This window comes from Tetrao urogallus (genome assembly GCF_951394365.1).
Source record: "Tetrao urogallus genome assembly, chromosome: 3".
Lineage (NCBI taxonomy): Eukaryota > Metazoa > Chordata > Aves > Galliformes > Phasianidae > Tetrao > Tetrao urogallus.
Genome location: NC_136815.1, coordinates 27,748,622 through 27,770,625, shown reverse-complemented (window position 1 = coordinate 27,770,625; position 22,004 = coordinate 27,748,622). Strand labels below are relative to the sequence as shown.

At 42.0% G+C, this 22,004-nt stretch overlaps 2 protein-coding genes across 3 annotated transcripts in view; both read right to left on the bottom strand.

Annotated features, from left to right (window-relative positions):
* The window catches only part of LOC306945146 (uncharacterized protein), a gene marked incomplete at its 5' end in the record, with an annotated part of 73,795 nt that extends 70,313 nt beyond the window's left edge, over positions 1-3,482 (bottom strand). The window contains 3 exon segments of the mRNA XM_079533851.1: positions 2,802-2,996; positions 2,998-3,236; positions 3,401-3,482. Of these exon segments, the coding sequence (XP_079389977.1) occupies positions 2,802-2,996; positions 2,998-3,236; positions 3,401-3,482 (516 nt within the window).
* A 1,015-nt stretch (positions 3,483-4,497) lies between these two features.
* On the bottom strand, positions 4,498-19,450 carry LOC306944962 (tumor protein D52-like; the record flags this gene model as incomplete). 2 transcript variants are annotated; one of them, XM_079533640.1, is made up of 8 exons in its annotated part: positions 4,498-4,614; positions 5,598-5,646; positions 6,916-6,957; positions 11,137-11,163; positions 12,187-12,288; positions 13,064-13,212; positions 14,708-14,823; positions 19,315-19,450. In XM_079533640.1, the coding sequence occupies 8 exons, from the start codon at positions 19,436-19,438 to the stop codon at positions 4,498-4,500; spliced, it is 726 nt and encodes a 241-aa protein (XP_079389766.1). The 2 variants fall into 2 exon arrangements, with proteins under 2 accessions (XP_079389766.1, XP_079389765.1); XM_079533639.1 differs by lacking the exons at positions 6,916-6,957; positions 11,137-11,163 and having other exon boundaries at positions 19,315-19,438.
* Between the last annotated feature and the right edge of the window lie 2,554 nt (positions 19,451-22,004).

Below are 22,004 nucleotides of genomic sequence, written 5' to 3'. Positions count from 1 at the left end.
TGAAACTTCTTGTGATGTAAATCCAATGTCCATTTGAAGCTGAGAGCGGTGAGGTTACATTGCTAATACATTTGAATGCTACCAAAATCACTAAGGGTTACCCTCGCCCTCCCCCCCCCCAGATCCTATACGTTTGCAACCTGCTGCACTGGCTGACTCAATACCAACTTTCGTTGTCATAAAATGAAGGTTCTCAAGGTATTTTCAAATCTTCATTAGATACACTTGGCAGAAACTGGAAAATAAGAATTGTTTAAAATGCAACTCTTACTACTTTTTGAGATACGTGAAAAGAGATGGGGAAAAAAAAAAAAAGAACCAGGAGTTGCAAAGAGTTCCTAAACAAGATCAGCTCTCAAAAGTGGGATTTCCAACCCACCTGCATGCTGAGCACAACGGGACTCACAGCAGGCATGATACCCCAAACATTCAGCTCTTCAGTTTAGTTCTGAAATCATCTCATCTCTACACCAGGGCAATCTCTAGCCCAGGGTGAGCCTAGTCCTTGGATCCATGGATCCCCAAAAGGGAACCATCCCTGCTGATTGCTGGGAAGGATTTCAATTCCTGCCTAACCCTCAAGCTATCTAAAACTATTTGTTAAGACTGAAAGTGACCTCCAGCCACAAAGAGGTTATAGGTGCCCCATGAAACACTACAATTAAGTGAAAAATGCACTACATATTCTAGTTCTCAAGTAACTGCAACCTCAGTAGAACCATCTTCTGACTGATATCCCAGGTAGAAAGACAGATCAAGAAAACCATTCCATATTGATCATTACACTATAAATTACGTTGATTATTATTCAAAACATTCAGTGTTACACATTAGTTTTAATCCAGATGCTGCTTAAGCAACACAGATATGTATTCTTCATGAAGAATATATAAGTACCTTGGTAACAGAGTGATACACTCCTTCAAAACTACTGCTTTTGTATCTTGGTTTTTAACCTCTCCCCTGAAATACAAGCACCTATGACAGTTCTTTCTATCACCTACTAAAACACTTTTTATCATCCTTCTTCTCTTTATGACCAATGATACTTCATTTCTGAAGACAGTAACAAAAATTTAAGTACCTGAAATTCCTGAACATGTGACTTGCAAAACAAATGTGAAACTAGAAGGGTTGCTCGGAAAGTAATGCTTCCTATTTTATTCTGTTGGCCCAACACTGCAGAGGTGGATGTTGGTGGTATGGCAGCAGAGGTTGAACCTTCCCAACAATATTCCATTACATGCTGTTACTGTGCAATAGATGGCAGCACAGGGGCACTCTAACACAATGGTGTCTGACATGGAAATGAGTATGAAACAAAGAGATGTCATTTAACTCCCTCACATGGAAAAAAATGGCATCCATTTACATTCATGATGCTTGCTGAATGGTTATGGAGACCAAACACTAGCTGTGAGCACAGTGAAGCAGCAGGTGCTGCATTTCAACACTAACGCAGATTTTTATGAGTGCAGAATGCAAGCTCTTCTTCATCACTAGTGAAAACACACAGCTAATGGTGGTGACTGTGTTGAAAAAGAGTGCTATGTAGCTGAGGATTTCCTCTATCACATAGTCATTATCATGCTCTTTGTATCTATTGTAGGTTAAATGGAAGTAAAAAGGAAGCATTACTTTCAGAACTACCTACAGATATACATTTTTGAAGGAATAATTCTGATATATTCAGGAAATCATCTGTGATTACTGAGTGATACCAACCCACTGAAAAGTCACCACTTTGTAGATCTCTGTTACTTTCCTTTTGCAGAGATGGAAAATCACTATGAAATTTATTCTGTGGTCTGTAGACCAAACTACATATTTTTCACACAACTGCAAGTTCTTAGGCATACACATTATTAAATATGATAGCCCCTAAGGTTACAAAGTGAACATTATGATCACTGAAGTGAAATTCGAATTATAACACCTTCACAACAAGGATCATAGAATGGCCTGGGCTGAAAAGAACCACAGCGATCATCTAGTTTCAACCCCCCTGCTACGTGCGGGGTCACCAACCACCAGACCAGGCTGCCCAGAGCCACATCCAGCCTGGCCTTGAATGCCTCCAGGGATGGGGCATCCACAAGCTCCTTGGGCAACCTGCTCCAGTGTGTCACCACTCTTAATATACCCAGGATACAGTTGGTTCTCTTTAATATCCACGTAACGAATTTAACTACAAAGAAAAGACACGACGGACATGCTAAGCTGCTGCATGAGAGCTGTGGTTTTGAGAAGCGCTATGCCGAGGTGAAGGCAACCACAATAAAGACTGAACGCTGAGAGGTAGAAATTCAGAAAGGCAGGGCAGTCTCTGAGCAAAGCCCGTCTCTTCAAGGCGAGCTTTAAAAAAAAAAAAAGAACAAACGGCAAAACCTGGCCACATTCGCCGCTAACGAAGGCGCTCCCCACACAGCCGGCGCTGCACGCAGCCCCCGGGCGGCTCCACAGCTCCGCGCAGCGCGGCCCCCCCCTGCCGGCAGCACCGCCCGCCCGGCCCGCGCTGGGTGGGGATGGGTTAACGGCGGGTTAACGGTTGCACTGGATGATCTCTGAGGTCTTCCCAACCTCAATGATTCTGCGGCTCAGTAGCTACACGCGTAAACCCTGTTCTGAGAAAATGCCGGCAGGGACGCAGAGAGCCTTACAGCTGCGGAGCAAACGGCGCCGCCGCTACGGAAGGGGACCGAGCGGGCCTGCGTGGAGAAGGGCGGCGTCAGCGCAGCACAGGCGGCAGCAGAACCCCGCCCCGCCATCGGGAGCCCCGCCTCGCCCCACCGCGCCCTCACCTGTCGGGGTTCCGTCGCCGCGGTGCCCCCCGGCCCCTTTCGCGGCTGCTGCCGAAGCGACGCGGCGGCCGACGGCTCCTTAGGCGGGAGACCGCTGCACCGCCTCGCTGCCGTCTGCAGCCGCCATCGGGCGACCGTCCGCGCGGCGGCCCGGCTGCAGCCCGGCGCCGCCATGTTGTCCTGCGTGGTGGGCGGGGCGCGAACTCTGACCCCGCCGGGCGCATGCGCGCGGGACCCGACTGAGGCGGGCAGCCCGCCATCTTAGCAGGGAAGGAGAGATGGGACTGCACGGCCCGGCCGGCCGCGGCGCTCGCGCCCGCCGAGGAGAATCCGGGGCGGTCCGCACAGCCCCCGGGCCTGCTCCGCACCACGCGTGGCGGGCCTGGCCGAGGAGGGATCCAGCGGCCCCTGCCGGACGCGGCGCTTCGAGCTCCGCTGCTCAGAGGAGCAGACTTGTGACACAGCCTGAGAACACCGCGCTGCACAGACACTGCATGGCTCACACATTGGTTTTATTGAATTTCGGACATGTAATTGAGCATATATACACTGCAGCTGACGTGCTAATAAAGGCGTGGGGAACCTTTTTTCTTCTATACATCTGCAGCAGTTGAAGGAGCACAGATCACACACCACCGTTTCAAAGCTTGGTTCCAGTTCTAAGTGTGGCGATAAAAACATTCGCCAATAATTGTGATCTTACCCACATCTTGTGTCAGAAACAGAAAACAGAATCTGAAGAGAACAACGGCATAAAGCAACAGGCAGGAGAGCAGCCCTGGAAGGAGAGCTGTGCTGCAGCACAACACTGGGCACTGCTTTTAGGTGTTAACAAGAGCAGGACGCTACAGGTCCTTCACAGTTACAGAAAAACAGACAAACAAAACAGATTTTATCAATGGCTGGGCTACAGGGAAAACAACATTAGCACTTGAAAACAATTTGATGCCTAACAGAACAACTTTCACCCCAAGCTCATCCTCACATTTTTGTAGGTATAAATGGGAGACCACTCTGTGAATTAAGATGATTCACAACTGATCAAAAGGTCAGAGCAGTACATCTTCCCCATTATTTAGGACAAAATGCAATGTTGACAGCATCATCATAGCTGAACTAAACCAGCACTAATAGGCAACTTGCTTCTAATAGTCAGAGCCTTCCTAGTTGGATAACTCACGGACAAATCTTAAGCCTGCTGAAGGCCTTTCTTTAAGCTGGGAGTGCCCCTCTAAGTCCGGTGTCCCATGCAGGCAACACTTAACTGAAATAATGACAAGGGAGTGAAGTAGCAAGGTTCAGTTTGGCAGCAGCATAGATTCAAAATGGCTAAATTGAACAGTAGTTACAGATTCAGAAAGAATTATGTATCCACATGTATGTACAGTATAATTAACTTCTTCAAATAGTTTTTCATTGCTATATTTTTTAAGGTTGCCTTCAAATAAGGGATAAGTCCTTTAAATGCTTGAAAGGCATAAAAATTCCCCTCCCCACACAAAACCCCAAACAACCAACATATTTTAGTTTCAAAAATAATCTGAACCCACAACAAGCTTGTTATCAGTTAATCTGGTAAAACAACTACGTGCTAAATAAAAGCACATCTGGTGGAAAGAGCACAAAGAATGTTACAAGTGTGCTTGGTTCTTGCTTGCAGCAACTGGCAGTGGGGAGCAGGATAGAGGCAGGAATCTCAGTGGGTCTCCTCCTGTGTCTCTTCTGCAATCGTTTCTGTGGCACTGGCATTGGCAGCTGAGTTCAGAACTTCTCCAAAGTCTCCGCTGGCAGGTTTGCTTCCTCCAACTTTAGACTGAAGCATAATAAAGACCCTCAATGTAAAACTGCAGTTATTTGGCATGCCAGTTAGCTGCACCTCTGCACAAAGCAGTTTAATAACGCTCCTCAGCTCAGCTTTTCCAGAACTGAGCTACATCCAAATAATCTTCAGATTATTTAGACAACACCTTAAGAATCATAAGCATGCTTCAAGATACAAAAAGCATGAAACAGCCCAAATTCCAAGGAATCCAAGCATGCAGCCTTTCAGGCCATTTATGTTTTAAAAGATTCAGAGATGAAACTAGTTGCTGTATACTCTGTAAGGATCTCGAATGGTTTTCAGTTGAGGCTGAGAGCACATCTTGAGTTCCACAGTGAAACCTGGCAGCTATGATGCTTTCACAAGGCAACACGTTTACCTCTTTATTTCTCTCTGCAGTATATATTGTGTGCTATTGTGCGAGTACTAGCAACACTCAGCTTGCTAGACAGTCATCAGAGCTGCATGCTATTGTTTGCATGCTTCTCATCTAACCCAGTGTGCCCAAAAAAAGTCAAATCTAATTACTGGTACTAATTATTTTTAAAAGCTGAGTTTGCTTTTTTGTTTCTTTGTTTAATTTGAAGAAGCTACTAATAGCCAAGTCGATTTATTTTTACAAATGCTGTCTGCAAATTTAAGATACAAACATCTTGCACATTTTATGTCAGAATCAAGACAAGCATCCCAAGCTGTACTATATGTTTTCAATATGTAATACTAGGTATGTTATACTAGCTGTTTGTGGAGGTTAGATACGTGTTAAACAATCTAGTTAAGGCATTTTCCTGGTCTGTTTTCTTCTCCTCAAATCATTAGGCCGAGAAACTATTTCCACTGTACTTAAAAAGACATCACCTAAGCACCTTTGACAATTTACCAGTACCTTTAAAATTGGAACAAAAAAGTTACCCAGAGCTCACAAAGGTCTTTTCTCCACATTCACAGCTCCACAATCACCAAGTAATGCTTACCTTTAAGGTTTCAACTTTTTCCTCAAAAGATTTGAAAGTAGGAGAATTTCTAGGAGACAAAAAGGAACCACAGAATTAAGAACATATCTAGTCAACGTATAAGTATCAGAAAACAAGCAAACAGTGGCTTTTTCCAATGTCAACATGCATTTTGTTTAGGGCTTTTTCCTTGTTTTTAAGAAAAGCCCAAAATACCTACTTACACTACAAAACTGAAATTCAACAACACTCAAGCAGTGCTCATTTATATCTTTTGCAATTAACAATTGCCAGTCTCAACACTAGGTTCTTTTATCACAACATGGAAGGGAAAACAAGCAATTTTTCAGATTTAGCTTATTTATTTTATTTAGCTTATTTTTAGCTTATTTTTCCCAGTGAATTTCAGCAGTTTTCTGGCTTATGGGTTAGAAGACTTTGCCATCCTAAATAAAGATTGGCTGTCAATTTTTTTTTTTTTTTGCTTGTTCTAGGAAAATAACTTTAATTTAACAGGCTGTGTGTTTAATTAACAGACCAGTTCACAACAGCATTTTCTGCTAATGTAAATTTATGGGAGACTCCTCTTGCCTTTTAATTGCTAGAGACAGCTTGATTCTAAATGCACAAGAAGAGCAGGACAGCTTATGATGTTCAATATAGAGGTTCAGTGTACTGTTATTACTAGGATCAAAGGAGTGCCTTAATACTCCAATTAGCTGTCAGTGCTGCTTGCAGATTTGTACAATAGCTTGCACAGCTTTCTGCCTCGTGCAGAGTGGAAAATGCTTGCCTTCACTGGACCAAGACTAAAAACTGGAAGCAGACAAAATAAAGTTAAAAATGAAAAAAACTTCCAAAGAGAAGCTTCCCTTTACCCCCTTTGCTTGGTGGCTGTGTATGCCAGCCATGCCTGGATGCACTCTGTCATTTGGGAAAGTGCACACATGTATTCATAAATGGATTCTCTCAGGAGATGAAGGAACAGTGTGAAGCAACAATAGGCAAGCACTGAAGTGAGCTAGACACTTTTTGTGAAACATTATTTTCTACTCACTGTCACAGACAGTTCTAAAACAGACACCAAGCAACTGTCTTTTAAACTTGCACAATATTACACGTCTAACAAGAAGGTGAAAGTTGTTATAGCTCTCCAAACAGCAGGAAAGCACAGTTAGTCACATTCCAGGTGTGCAATACCATCACTGTTAAGCAGAAATAAAAACAAATTTCATCCTACACATTAGTATACAAAATCCAGTATTTTATCTGTTAAATTCCATTTTGATTCCACGCTTGACAATAAATAAACCCAGCAGCTGTTTTATGCATACATTACCTCATAATAGGCATGCTAATTGAATGTTGTATGGAGCGTATACTAAATTGCCAGCATTAAGGAAAAAAAGAAAGCAAGAAGTTAGTTGAAATGACAGAGGAAAAACTGGCTTAGAAAGATGACTTTCTGGACACCACCTTTGGTAAACAGTCCATCACATCAAATGTTTGGTTTTGCTTTTTTAAGTTGCTTAGCCATGCACGCACACACACACAAGTACAAAAGAGCAAAAGCTGCAACAATTCTTTCCTTTCTGAAAATATTCAAGTGCCATGCTTGTTAGTAAGTATGTGTTCTTTTTTTTTTTAGCTGCAGTCTGTCTACCTGTTAAGTCTTCAAGCAATGAGACATGCTGCATTTACAGTTCTGATGATATCAAATACAAAGCAAACACTCAACAGCTATCAGTCAAGTCCTCCTGCTCCAAGGATTAGTCTGACAGTCAGAGTTCCCACTTTACTACAACACAGAAGTTTCATACTCATCAATATAAAAACAGCTATTAGGAGAGAGCAGTTCCATCCATCTATACTCAAGATCAGCTTCTGGGTAGGGACAAGGGGAAAGTCCTAGCTCCAATGCTGTTCTGAAACTCATGAAAATTCCTGTAAGCTGCCCACATTGCCATTCTGTAACTGTTTGCCTACTGACAACATGTACCTATTCCTATAAAATGACTGCAGTTATATTAAGGAGCTCCCAGGTAACTTCTAAGACCAACAGTTTCACGCGCTGAAAAATCAGTATTTACTCTTCAGACAAACTAGCTTTACACATTAAATGTTTGTCAAATATCACAACAGCAAGTCAGAAAAACCTGTTTTTCATAGCAATTCAGGATGTTGAATCTTGGCTGGGCTTTATGGCATCTTTCAAGAGAATCTGTTTCAAGCAATTGCCAGGGTGCGGTGCAGCAACAAAAATCTTCACGTGATTCACCTTCAGAAGCCAAATTAGTATCGCAGCACAATGGGAAGTACATTCACAGATGCCAAAGGGCTCCATGTTCATTGCACAGGAAGGTATCAGAGGCTCATTAAAACAACAGTGATAGAAAGAAAAAACACATGCCAACAAATTGCCTTAAGGTTGAGATCCCTTAAGGCAGATGCACATCTGAAGGATTTTGTGGGTGCAGAGTACTGGGAAACAGATTCACAGAGGCCGGATGCTGTCCCACCACATCAGCCATGTGAGCTATGTTTCATCCCCTTACCCTAAAGCCCTTTTCTGCTGTTTTTCATCTTCACTGGTGTTTTGAGTTGAGCCAAGTTTTTTTAGAGCGCACAAAGATGACAAGCTTCACGAGCACCATCTGCATTCTTTGCTCTTTGACACAGATTACTAGACATTCTGGTTTTGCTGCTCTTGCCAAGTTTCAGCATAGAAGTAGGTTGATGTTACCTAAATCTTCATGCAGTCACACTGAGCCACTTCCACTTACCCTGCAAGAAGTGCCTCTCTAATTGAGAAGTTAAAGACTGAAGAGGGTGAAAATTACCTCTGTTTCTCCACATTTACAATCTGCTTGCACAGAAAAGCAGCAAGCTGTGTTATACTGCGTATCTTTTAAAGGCTACCTAGAGAACTTTAGCTCAGTCCCGCAGAGATCATTTAATGGAAGAACTATTCACATCCCGAAAAGTTAACTTGTTATGCAATATATTTCACAAAACATCTTAAATATGTGTAAAGTATAACCAGAATAGATGGTTTTAGCACAGAATCATCTGGTTTGCAAGAGAACTGGATTAGATAAGTGAAGTTTATCCTTAACATCAAATCATTTATTCAACTAGTGCAAAGAAGCAAGATAAAATATTGAAAAACTTTACAAAGACAAGTCATTTTTTCTTTTCACAAGTGACAGAGTACCACAAAGCACTCAACCAGTCCAAGAAGTAGGATGGTTTGAAGACTAGAAGCCCTTTTTATAACACCCACCATCAAGTCCCTATAGTAACAAAAAAGGTATAGTAAGTTGATCTCTAATTTTCCATACACTTTGTACCGCACTGAAAGATTTCTCTTATTTTAGAAATGATTATTTTTACAGTCACTACACTGTACACTACATTTTGAAAATGCACAGGGAGATGTGTCAGTGTCCCTCCCTAGAAAACAAAAGCACTGGTTATTTCCTTTGTTAATAGTTAGGTTTCCAATTGATATGCTGATAAATTGCGACATTTAGAAGTCCATGATCATATACTGTTCCCAAAGCAAGCAAAGGAAATTATTCTAAGACCTGCAAACAGGGTAAAGATGAGTATTTCTGCTCCACAGTATGGACGCAGCAGAGTTATGATTGCTCAGGAAGCTTGCTAGGACCTGCAATCCTGATACTACTGCTATTTTGCCCATAATGCTCATGCTGCCTTTACAAGATGTCCAGTTAATCAAAATACTTATATCAAGAAGAATAAAGGTATTAAGAAAAACCTAAGAAGGTACAGAGTTTTCAATTCCAACAAAAACCAGAAGACAGACAATGAAAGCAATAGTGACCTGAATTCACACTACCAGCTATTTCCATACTTTTCAAGTTCACCTCAGCTCCATTAGCTAGGAGCCCCCTTGCTTCCATGTACAACTCTTTCCAAAGTCAGTTTGTAAGAATGAGGAGCTGCATGGAATACGTAGAAGTAGTCCAGCATGGAAGGAATCACACTATTACAGCTGAGCAGTCACTAAGCTAAAACAGTGCAAGAAACAAAGTCACAAGGAAAGAAAATGATTTAAGAAAATGCACCTGAATGTTCAGTACTTATTCAAGTATCAGGCCCATCACTTCTCAGTTCCAGGACAAGACTTTGACATCTATATGCTTCTAAAGTTCAGAGCTGTACTACCTTTGTAGTAGGCACTGCTTCAGTAGTCACGTTACAACCTGACCTGAATTCACTGTTTGCACCCCGGTAGAATTTGGTCCTTATGAAAGCAAAACACCCTAAGTGTTTTTAATCTCTTGTTTAAGTGCAGTTAAGACCTAGAAGAGCACTATTTTTATTTATTTAAAATCCACCTGAATTTATATTCACACTTTGAATTTCCACTGCTGTGATTTCTCCCAAGAAATGCAAGAAAAGTGTTACTTCTTAGGCTCCGTCACACCCCTTCCCAGTGGCACAGTTTCTGATAGTAGCTATGTTGACATTGAGTACTCCAACTTGAGCAGGTGGTTGCATATTGGGGTATTAAATTCTTCAGGCCAGAAGAAAGCTCTGAGTCTGTGCTCGTCCTCATCAAACGAGCAGACCAATACAAGCACGGGAACACCACAGCCTTAAGGAAGAAAGCTGAACCCTGACAAGTGAGCAGCTAAGCCTTGCATCTGAGAGACAGACACCTCCCAGTCTCCCTCTGTCTTACTGATGACAAAGATGAGATTTAAGATGGGCTGCTATTCTTCTGCTTGAACAAACTCGACTTCCCAGGCACTACAGACAGGGCTAGAACTCCTCACTAGTATTCTAGGAGCCAGATACCTACACCTCTTAATACTGTCTGTGGCTATTTAATGAGAGTCAAAAAGATGAAGTCAGACACTGAAGTGCACAGAGGACAGAATATAAGATAAGAAGTTGCTATATAGTCAAGTTAACTACTGAAAAGTTCACACTCAGTATTTGCTTACAAATAAGCAGATGAAACATGCTGCAGGCAAGGTAATTAAAATATCCTGTGTCTGGAGCTGATAAAGTAATCAGCTGAAAGATAAAGACTGTTTCATCAGACAAACTGTGACCAATGAATTCATCAACTATTTTAGACTTAGACTCCATTGATTTGAGTAAAACCACAACACTAAACAACTCTTGTCATACACACCAAAAAGGGAAAATTTCTACTCTCAGAGCACAAACACTGCACAGACAAAGGAGGAATTCTGCACGCCATTGACCTCAAAGACAAATTTCATCTCAAAAAAAAAAAAATTCAGACTCATTTTAACAGATTCCCTTTTTTTTTTTTTTTTTTTTTTAAATAAGAAATAGAGACTAATTGATTATTACGTATCATCACTATTTCATGTTCTGGGACAGTTACCAGGTGAACATGAAGAAGGATCTTCCCTGACATCAGATGAATTGCAGTTCTACAGTAACACTGGAGAAAAAAAGAAGTTACCTTTTACAGATAAAACTCATTAAAAGCTTTTAATGGAGGCAGTCTGACTACATGCTTAGTTTCAGAAAAAATTCTTGCGTCCCACCTTACCTAAAGGAATGTGAAAATGCCTGTAGTCTGCACAATGCCAGAGTAAGCATTAAAGAGAGAAAGGAAGTTCTGATAAATCTGAAGCAAAATATTGAACTAAGTTGCTCCACCTCAAAGTTTCTCTCTGAACTTCAAGAAGCAAGAAGGAGGTTAATGGCAGCACTTGAAAACCAATGGCTGATTTTATTACACTGTTGTCCACCAATGCAGCAATATTCTGTTAGATTGTGATTTTTCTTACTTGCTCAGTAATTGAAAAGTAAGTTTGATCCACTATTCACAGTAAATTAGAAACTGAGATGAGTAATTATGTGTTCCTGTTGTAGAAATTATATAATCACAGAATTCTAAGTTAAGCACATGAGTAGTTTGCATCCAGGAAGAATCCCCATGCAGCTAACAGCGCATTTAATGCTAAAAATTACCACCAAACTTACCTAATTTGCATGACAGGACTTGGTCATTTGACACAGTCAAAATATACTGCTGTATACCAATATTTAGGAATTAACAAGTATCAGTAGTCTATTAAAAGGTAATAAAATCAAGCCACTGTGGTAAGGTGGAACAGCTTACAAAGAAGTAAGACACCTTAAAAGGAATCCACACACACCCAAGACAACACAAGACAAAAAAAAAAACAAAACAGGAAAGGACAGATAAAGACATTGGTTGTTTAAAGGTGGTGTTCCACAAGCTGAGAAAAAACAGAGAAGTGATGATGTCATGTGCACTGGGCACACAGAAGCAGGCAGAAATGCTGCCATCAGCAATCCCATCAGAAAAATCAGAGCAGCAGTGTAGATAAGAGCTTTTGTTGATTTTCTCACATATATGAAATACACACCACATAACTCTTCCGCATCAGTGAAGAGATTCATCCGCATACAAGCAGATTTTGCAGCAAATCAATCAGCATTCCTAAGACATGCTGAAGGTTCGTGACAGATTAATTTTTTGAAGTGCTAGGTACGTTAACAGCACAACATTCAGCAGCCATCTGTTTCAATAAAGAAGTGCAACTGCTTGTTAAAAGTTAAAGAAACATACTTGACATCTTCAAACTTCTTCGTTATGACTGAACCAACAGAGGAAAATGCAGCAGAAGCCTTCTGACCTGCCTGAGACAGCGTTTCTGATGTTTTCTTGTACCTGTGTTAAAAGAAAATTAAATTTGTAATTTTAATATGACATAAGGAACTTTCCAGTATACACTAAGTTTGTTTCAAACCCAGAATTATATTTCAACTTTTAGGTGGAGTAAACAAGCCACTTGAGAAGCTATTTTGAATTCCTGCAGTCCTTTCTGGCAATGGCGTCTCTGCAACCTCAGATTTCCAATCAGGTTCACCAAGATGCATCTGCCACCCCACACACGTCATTTTCTGCTATTGTGGGGACTTTCAAAACAGAAAAACCACCACACAAACACAAAGAACGGCAGATGTTACTTTTGGTGCCAAGCATCTAAAATTCACACCAAATGGCTTTGTGAAAAACAATTTTCACCAGAAAAGATCATGTAGTAAGATATACTCTGAACTATAAGGTAAAAGTTTTGTTTTGCTGGAATATAGTGACATTGTATTCTTCCTACATGAACTACGTTTACATTTTCTCAGGTCAGAAAAGAATTCTGCTGGACTTGGGATATCTCAGCAGTCGCATCTCAGTTCTTTTAGTCAAATATATTAGAACTGCCCAAATTACAGGCAATAATTTTTCATGAGATGATACGGCCTGTAGGGTTAGCTATGGCCTTCTTGGAAGAAACCTATGACAACTTCCACAGGTTCACCTTAGTACAGCTTAGCACTGTTTTATCTACACTCAGCTTGTTTCACAAGAGTCGAGTATTTAGATGTATGAGTTGCATAGTTTTCACTTCAACAGCTGGGACAGACTATCATCAGGAAGCAGTACATACGCTGCAGTTGATGTAACATCTTGCCAGCTTTTGGTGATATTCTGCTTTAGTTCCTGTAATGAGTTAATTCCCAGCTTTCTCTTGATTTCTGCTAGATGCTTCTCTTTGGCAGCTAGCACTTGTGAGAGTGTTTGGATTTCCTCTTCCACCTGTTGCAGCAGAGATAAGAGAATTGAGTTAATAAGTGATCTACATTGTTGTAAAACTATGCATTCATGAAAACATCTACTAGACATTAGTTATGGAAAGGATAATGTGTTTTTAGCATTGCCTCATCATTGTTTCCGACTACTAAAATGGAGTTTGTTAGTCAGAAAGCAGTCTACTTGCAGCTAGCTCTATCAGTTCAGTGCACACTAGGAAGCAGGTAGCACTGAGAGACCGTATGGTTAGAAATCAGTACCTTCTGACAGCATTGGCCTACGTGGAGCATGAAGATTAGTCAAACCTGGGACAGCTGCCAAGCCTATATGCTCCAGGAAGCTCAGAGTATCTGCTCCACACAAGTTTATCTCCTTGCTTGACAGAACTTGGGGAGGAAGTGGGGGAGGAGGGAATGGAAACAGTGGCAGACTGAGCAATTTGAAAAAAAAAAAAAAAAAAAGCAGCCCATACACCATACCAAAACTTGCTTGGTAACTAGAAGAAACCGTTGTGTGTGCACTTTCTCATTTACATAAATTGCCAAATGAGTCTCTCAGAAACACAGCCAGAGCATGGTTACACACGTCACAGTTTTACAGCGCTAATCCATAGGCTGTACAGGTGTGACAAAAGCCAAAGGCAAGCATCTATCCCTACCACACTGGACCACACTACTGCAGGACATGAGGCTGCTCACTCATTTAGGTGCCCCTGAAGGAATCTCATTACCTCAATGTACCTCCTTTTGGATACCTCTGAAAATCAGCATGATACACCCTGCTAGGACTGGATTTCCCCCACAGTCTTCAAGTGATTCTTCCCGCATGAAATAATACTCAGAACTACCAAACACAAGGCTGTACTGAATACAGCTGTACATTTATTTCACAGCTAATGTTGGTACGCCAAACTTAAGCTTAAGTTTGCAGGGAGCTACAAAGGGGAAGAAATAAAATAAAAAAAAAACAGCCACTCAATGAATCTTGACTTTGACAACATTTTACATGTAATTAGTAGGCTTGAATATTTGGCTGTTCCTCAACAAGTGCTATTTCTATTGCTTTTAATTTTTCTGCTACTACAAATTCTGGACAAAAATAGTTACATGATTAGCCATCATCAAAGCAGTGTACACAGAGCATCCTTCATGAAAATAACAGTTTTAAATCACACCACATCAGTTTGGACTATATTTGGTTTTGGCTTCAAATAATTTTCTCTTTGACAGCCTTGTTTATTTGCTTCTCACCTAAGGGGAAAAACATTACACACTTACAGATTCTGTTTTAAGCACTGTATGCTAATTACTTCTAGCTTAATTCCTCATAGACTAAACTATGATACCTTCCTTTTCTCATCACTCTCCATGCTACAATACAGAAGAATCCCATACCCAGATTTAGAGGGAATACAAAGAGCACTGACTGTGCATTCACAGACATTGTTACAGCAGATTTTTGTTCTCAAAACCAGTTGAAGAACTACTTGCAAGAGATTTACCTTGGCAAGCTCCTTTCTCAGCTCATTCTGTTCTTCTTCAGAGAGAGTTTCTGACATGCCAACTGTAGCAGCAGCATCCTCTCCAACCTCAGGTATAGAATCAGTTCTCAGCAGCCCTAGTGGTAAATAAAATGTTAAAAGCCAAATCAAAACATGCTGCCCAGACAGCAGATGGATGTACAGCAGTTGATGTACAGCCCCTTTATGGCAGTGCATAATATAATAAAGACTAATGAGAGGACATCAGTCACATTCCCCAAGCATTATCATCATTGAATGGTTTGGGTTGGAAGAGACCTCTCAGATCACCAAGTTCCAACTCCCTGCTATAGTCGGGGACACCTCCCTCCAGACCAGGTTGCTCACAGTCCCAATCTTCAATGAAGACCTTCAAAGGTCTTCAATGTTTCCAGGGAGGGGGCATCTATAACCTTGCCAGGCAATCTGTTCCAGTTTCTCACCATCCTCACAGTAAAGAATTTCTTCCTGATATCTAGTCTAAATCTACCCTCTTCCAGTTTAAAACCATTTCCCCTTGTCCTGTTGCTATATGCCCTTCTAAAAAGTCTCTCCCCTCTCTTCTCACCAAAACAAGATCTGCCATAGACAAAAGCAAGTTCAGCAGCAGCGAGAAAAGGATTACACCTCAAGTAGGAACTCTTCCCTTGGATCTTGCGCAACCTTCTGTCCTTAGCGTGTGCCTTTTCCTTCTCCCCTTCCAAATCCAGAAACCAAAACTCCACCAGTTCCTTCTGTATGAAACACCCCTGTGGTCCTTCACAGCTTCTGGCAAAGGAAGGAGAACAATCTCCTTTTCATCACTCAGTTCACAATTTGTTTCCTACTCTTAGTTAGACGCTTTCTTACAGCAATTACAGCATCACAGAAGTTCCCACACTGGAAGTGACCTGCAGAGACCATTGAGTCCAACCATCTCCTATATCTGAGATTGTTGTCCAAACGCTTCTTGAATTGTGACAGCTCGGGCCCTGTCGCTGTCACACAGAGCAGAGCTCAGCGCTGCCCCTCCGCTCCCTGTGAGGAGCTGCAGCCGCCATCAGGCCTCCCCTCAGCTCCTCTGCTCTGCGCTGAGCACGCAGTGAACAACAAAAGATTTCCCATTTTGTAGCTTTGCCGTCAATACTTAAACACACAGCTCACCACAGCGAAGTAATCCTACGCTCATTTGCAAAAGACCAATCTGCAGAAAAATGGCATCCCAGAACTACCACTCAAGTTCTAAAATACAACAAATTAAACTAAGGGGAATATTTTGTTTGTAGGGACAGAGAGGTGTGCATGTGTGTGTGAGAGCAGTAAATCAGGCCTGGAGCAGTTAGGCATGGCTCCCCCCAGCCAGCCGTTCTGCTCGAAGCAGCCTGGCGCTGCAGCGCCACGGGTAACCTGAGAACAATTGGCTTCTCTATCCTTTCATAGAGTTCAAAGCATACATTCATCCAGACTAGCTGAGGACACATTATTTAACATTCCCTTACTAATCACTACAGTAATTAACCAGATGCAATTCCACTCTCATTTCAGCAGCTTTTGATGGCATTACACGACACTATTTGGCTTGGGAATCCAGCAACTCATTAACGAGCAATGAGACCATTCCTCTGATTTCCTTGTAAGACTTGGTGTCAAATAGATATATCACAATCAAGTCAAAAAGTCTGTTAAAAAAAAAAAAAAAGATTCTACAAGGTTGTACATCTACAAAATACTCACAGCAGATAGCAGTTGTAAAGCCTATAAAATAACAAGTAAAGCTCAACTTCCACAGATTATTTCCCGTATGTTTTCTACCTGTATTTGTACAAAGAATAACTCTGCTCTCTGCTACATGGGCAGACGTTTCTAAGAGGCAAGACAGCTGCAGAGTTACTGATGGGGGAGCACAAAATCAGTATCACGTTTTCCCAGAGATTTACGTCTGCCTTACACAAACATAACTGCCTACAGGTTTCCCAATTATTTTCTGGCAGAAGCTTAAGGAAAGGAAAAAAAGGATTTAAGTTCAATGTCTAAATCAAAGCACAGCACTACAACCCTGAACACAAATGACTACGGCTCTTCTACAAATAAATTATCTGGTTGTGGGACATTGAACATTTCCTTAGCATCAAGCTGTTAAGAATGCCGTAGCTTTTTATCTGATTGTTATCTATGCTATTAATTACATACGTTCAACTGAAGGAAGAAATTCAAATTGCACTTTTTCCCCTATGTTGGCCTTTGACTGTCAGCTTACCCTAAGGGCGCAGTCCTTTCAGGGGCTACAGAGCTCGCCCTTTCAAAACCAAACAGCAGAAGCTTTTCAGGCGCTAAAGAGCACACTGACTATGGAGCATTAGCACATCCCGCTGAGAGGTTGTTCAATCTCATTATGAAAAGTCATCTGGATTAACTCACCAAAAATAGATCAAGTGAATTCAGCAGCAGCAAAACGTGCTGGATCATCTCCTGCATCAACAGCTTGTTTTGGGCATACACCCTTCCTTTGGAGAACTGGTATATTAATGCAGTTCATGCTGCTTGTTGCAGCACATCACCAAACTTGAGATTCAACACTGAGAAGGAAAACGTTAAGGAGCAGGAAGAGACCTCTATATGCACGGATTCTTTAGGAAGACAGGAATCAACTGCTACTGAGACTCCTCCACACCTCACCCAGTTCATCTCATCACACCTTCCCCTTCTTGCTCTCTGCCGCCCTCCCATTTAACATGTCTATCCAGCCACCTGTGCTCTCATTACCAATCACCTCTACACTTGTTTTATTCCCATTCCTCACTTCAATACTTGTAGGACACAGTGCATCTGCACTACTGGAAGGCAATGCTTTATTTTTATTTGACAGTTCTTTACTTTGGAGTTGAAAAAACAACGCATTTGACACTCTGCTACAATCAAGTTTAGTATGATCTTGCCTAGTCTCTTAAGCAAAGGGAAAATTCTGCAGAGATAACCCAACAGTTGGAAACACTTATCCTGTACTGGGAAAACCTACATCATTTTAAGGTCAGTATTTAGGAGTCCGTATTTCTAAGACTGACATATAGTCACAAAAGTTTACTAAATCTAGTTAAATTAATCAAATAGAGCCACTGAGAATTTAATTGGTTGAGTCTTATAGAAATCATGAGCAGTCAGGAAAACAGAATCTAAGCCCACATTATTCTTCCAGAGTAGACAAAACATGAAGCTTTCACTCAGGTTCTGCTCTGGGGTTTGCTTTGTTTATCTTCAGAGCAAGTTTGTTACTTATCCTGACCTAAAGTACCACCACTTCTTGGCCTGAATTTGGAGATAAGCCCTAGACACAAGCCATTTAAGGAACCACTGGTCACTTAGATGAGCAGCAGCCTCTGGGGTGGGGAAGGGTTAGCCTTTCCAAAGCCTACCTTCAGGCAGACAGGCTGTGCTAACATCCTCAAGATAAGTCCCTTCTGATCACTACACAGCTGACAAAAGGTACTTGTTAGAGCTCAGAAGAACAAGCTGTTGGAATGATCCTAAATTTCTAAGACTTGAATAGTGTGACTAACAGAGTATATTTATTCACAATACATAAGATCAAATTTGAAGTACAACCCATTTGTCTGAGTGAAAGTAGCAGTCAGGTTTTCTTTTGCCAGCTTGGGCTTCTCCTAAGCAAAGATCAAAGTGAATGAATATGAAAGCAGCAAAGGTTGGTGCTTACTGCCATACATCAGCAGTCCACACAGAGGACAGCTGCTGCCCCCCTAGAGGATGGGTGAGATGCAGAGCTGACTGCTGCTCTTCAGCACTCTGTGGTTCATCTAAGTCATGCAGAAGTTTGGTTTTATTCAAGCAGAGCCTTCTCAGAGGACACACTTTAAAATTTTAAAGAGCAAGACTACGAGGAAGGAAAAAAAAAAAAGAAAAAGCTAAGCTTTCTGTATTTATAATTACCCCAGAGAGCCAGGAACTGGAAAATAATATGCAACAGCATGGAAGAAAGATGGCAAAAAGCAGACGAGGCTGCACCAAGAGGCATGGTGCTGGCTATGTGCACACCAGGTTACCAGCTGGAAGCAGGCTGGAATTAGCACCAAGCTCCTGCAGCACAGCATGCAACAGCCACTGCCAAGTACACCAAGTGCATGCATGGGTAAAATATATGGCGTTTCAAATGCTAGGTGGAACAGAACCCATGTTTTAGAAAGTATTTCTGGCAGTCCATGGGTTTTTTTTTATACCAAGGTGGCAGCAATGAAGTAACTTCAGAGCTCTAGACAGCTTAAGTATGCAATTCCTGCATTTTCCTCTTCACTAAATAAGTAAATAAATAAAAATCTAACAGTCAAAATAGTCTGGCTACAATATCTTGCAGATATTGCCCTTCTGTTCCTAATTTTATTGCTTACTTTGTTTTCCCCTAGGATTGCCTTTCTACAGAGTTGAAAAAATTAGCCGAAGCTGGTAAATGAGACATGACCTGCATGACATACCAAAGCTAACAGATCACCACAGTTACCAGCAGGACTTTGATCTTCATTTAATCTATCTTTCAGCCAAATCACCTTTCTACAGATCTCAGCCACCGAGCTTCCCACATGAAGTTGTTAAAAAGAAGTTACCAGACTTGGTCAGCGTAGGTGACTCAGGTGGAGTAAGGTTTATGCCAGGTGACAGGTAAAGGTAGTTTCTGTCCACTCCTGTATTGAAATCAAAGGGTGACTTGTAATCCTCGTTCAGATCCATGCCAGGAAGCTCAGAGAGCACCACCACCCTCTGCTTCTACTGAAGGAGGCATCTTCTCTTTGGGCAGCCGCACCAGAGCACAGGGCTTTCTTCGCCCCCTGTTTCTTCACCCGGCTCTCGCTGTACCTCATCAAATTCAGCCAACACCTCTCTTAAATTCGATGCAGCAGTCCAACAAGTAATTTCTTAACCATGTCGTAGCTTCTGCTGTTTACACAGCACAAAACTGAGTTCTTGTCAATTTATAACCAGAGCCGGACTCAAACAGACCGTGCCTTTAACAAACACCCACGGTGCGCTGCTCCCAGGCTGCTGGAAAAGCCTTCCTCCTTCCTGCAGGATCGCATCATGAATTTCCAATCATTTAAATAAAAAAAGGTCAGCTGACAGCGGCTACACTAGGATCTCCTTAATCTTCTAGGACACAAAAGGATTACCCGCAGTAATCTATCCTATATACCATCTGTGTAGGACTTTTTCCTCTGATTAATGGAAAATTCTGCCCGCTTAGCTCTGCTTCCCCAGCAGTCCCCAGCGGTGCAGCAACCAGTGGCCAAATTCAATCCCACTGCCCAGCATCACTCTGCAGGGTGAGTCTGAAGGTAACAGCAATCACCTCCAACGGCTGCACCGATATCTGCCTGGCTTATTTTTTTTTAGGAAGGTGCTGATGTGCATTATGGTATTTGCCCAAGAGGCTAAACATACCCACGTACGAGATGTGTTTGGCCTGGTTTTTTTTTCTTTTCTTAAAATAAATGAGAGCACACTGCCCTGTGCCCTTAGAGCTGCAGTCACTCATAGCAGCCAGCTTTAAGCCAGGAACCGGTAACACCGGAACACATGGCCATGACAAAATCTATTTGTTTTGACACGTATACTATGAAGAAAGACCAGCGCGCGCAAACCATCTGACTTCGTGCTGTAAATTTAAAGATCCAGCTCTGGGAAGCAGAAGTTCTTACTTAAAAGAGGCACTTAGCCCAGTTTTGCAGCTCTTTGCTACTTTTTCCCAAACACAGCTTCACTAACAAGAGAGCACCTTCACAGCTAAGCAGTTTCCTTCACTGAGCTCTCCCAGCTCCATGTTTTGTGCCTCGGCTGTGAACTGCAGCCTGAACACACAGGAGTACAATCAGATGTAAGCTAATCTTCTTCCCCTCCACCCCCCAAAAGTGACACTGTAGGGCAGATCTGACCAGAGCCATTCCACCACTCTCTGCACAGCCATAAAAAGCAAAGGAGTGCTGCCACATACTCAAGTCAGTGTGATCCCGAGGGATACCAGAAGAAAGCACACCACTTTAGCTTTAACTCCTCCTTTCCACCTCAGGAGCAGACCTCCAGGCTAATTAAAGAGCAGTCCTTTAGCTGCAGACCTAAGCTGGTTTCTGGAGCAGGCAACCTGCAGGCTCCTAACAATGAGAGTACAGCAGCCCGAAATACAGATCCCCGCTATTTCCCAAATCCACTCAAAAGACAAGAATATGATGTCCCTCTGCATTGCTGACATGTGACTTGATCACCACGCAGATTTTTTATTTTTATATATTACAGTATTACAATATTACTAAATTTATCTAACAAAGGTCAAACCTCTGGTCACAGGTATTGCTTTAAGCATCCAGAAAAGGAAGAGAAGAGTACCATAGCTGCAGCAGTCATAGGCTGCTAACCAAACACATCAACATGAAGAGCTACCGACACTGTTTTGCAGCCTTTCTTCATGCTATCCTGCACAAAAGCTCACGCAGGAGCTGCACTAACTGGATTAGACAAATGAAAAGTTATTAGATGTGGCAAGGTGGAAAAGCAGGATGTAATCAGCTGTCATTCTCCTGACACAGAAAGCACAAAGGTGAGTTTAACCACCCCAGAGAATCATTCTTTGTAAACTAATCAATGCTAGCACATTATGACTGTTAGAAATAGCGACTGCAGGAAAAAGAACCTCTAATGGAGATTCATTCACTAACACTAACAGCTAGGAATACCATTTCCTGGCCAAGGGCATTTAGTTAGAGTCTATACTTACATTCTTGTCACTTACAGGAAACTCCCTGCATCGCTTTTTAATGAACGGTATGAGGATAAACAATCTGGCACTGGCACTCTTCCTGTATCTTCACTGCACCAAAGTTGGTTTCAGATCCCTACTGACATCCAGATCGACAGCCTGAGAGCTCTGATCCGGACACCAGTTACACCACAATGGAAGTGTGTATGAGCCAAACTCTGCTATTCACCAGCACCGTAAACCAAGATGAGTCCAAGGCATTGCTCATCACTCCACTGTCACTTCAGGTGTCAGGGAAAGTTTGACACATTACATATCTAAGCTTCCAGGTTAAAGACTGAATTCTTCCACCCTGGCTAATGCGCAGTCTCTTTGCTCAGATTAAGCTAGGTTGCCATAGAGCTAGGTTGCTACAGCAGCACCCAAACAAGCCACCTATATTTCCCATCAGCCTCCCACTGGACTTGCTCAAAAAGTGGGCACATGAGAATCTAATGAGGTTTAACAATGCCAAGTGCAAGGTGATGCACTTCTATGATTCAGTTGAGG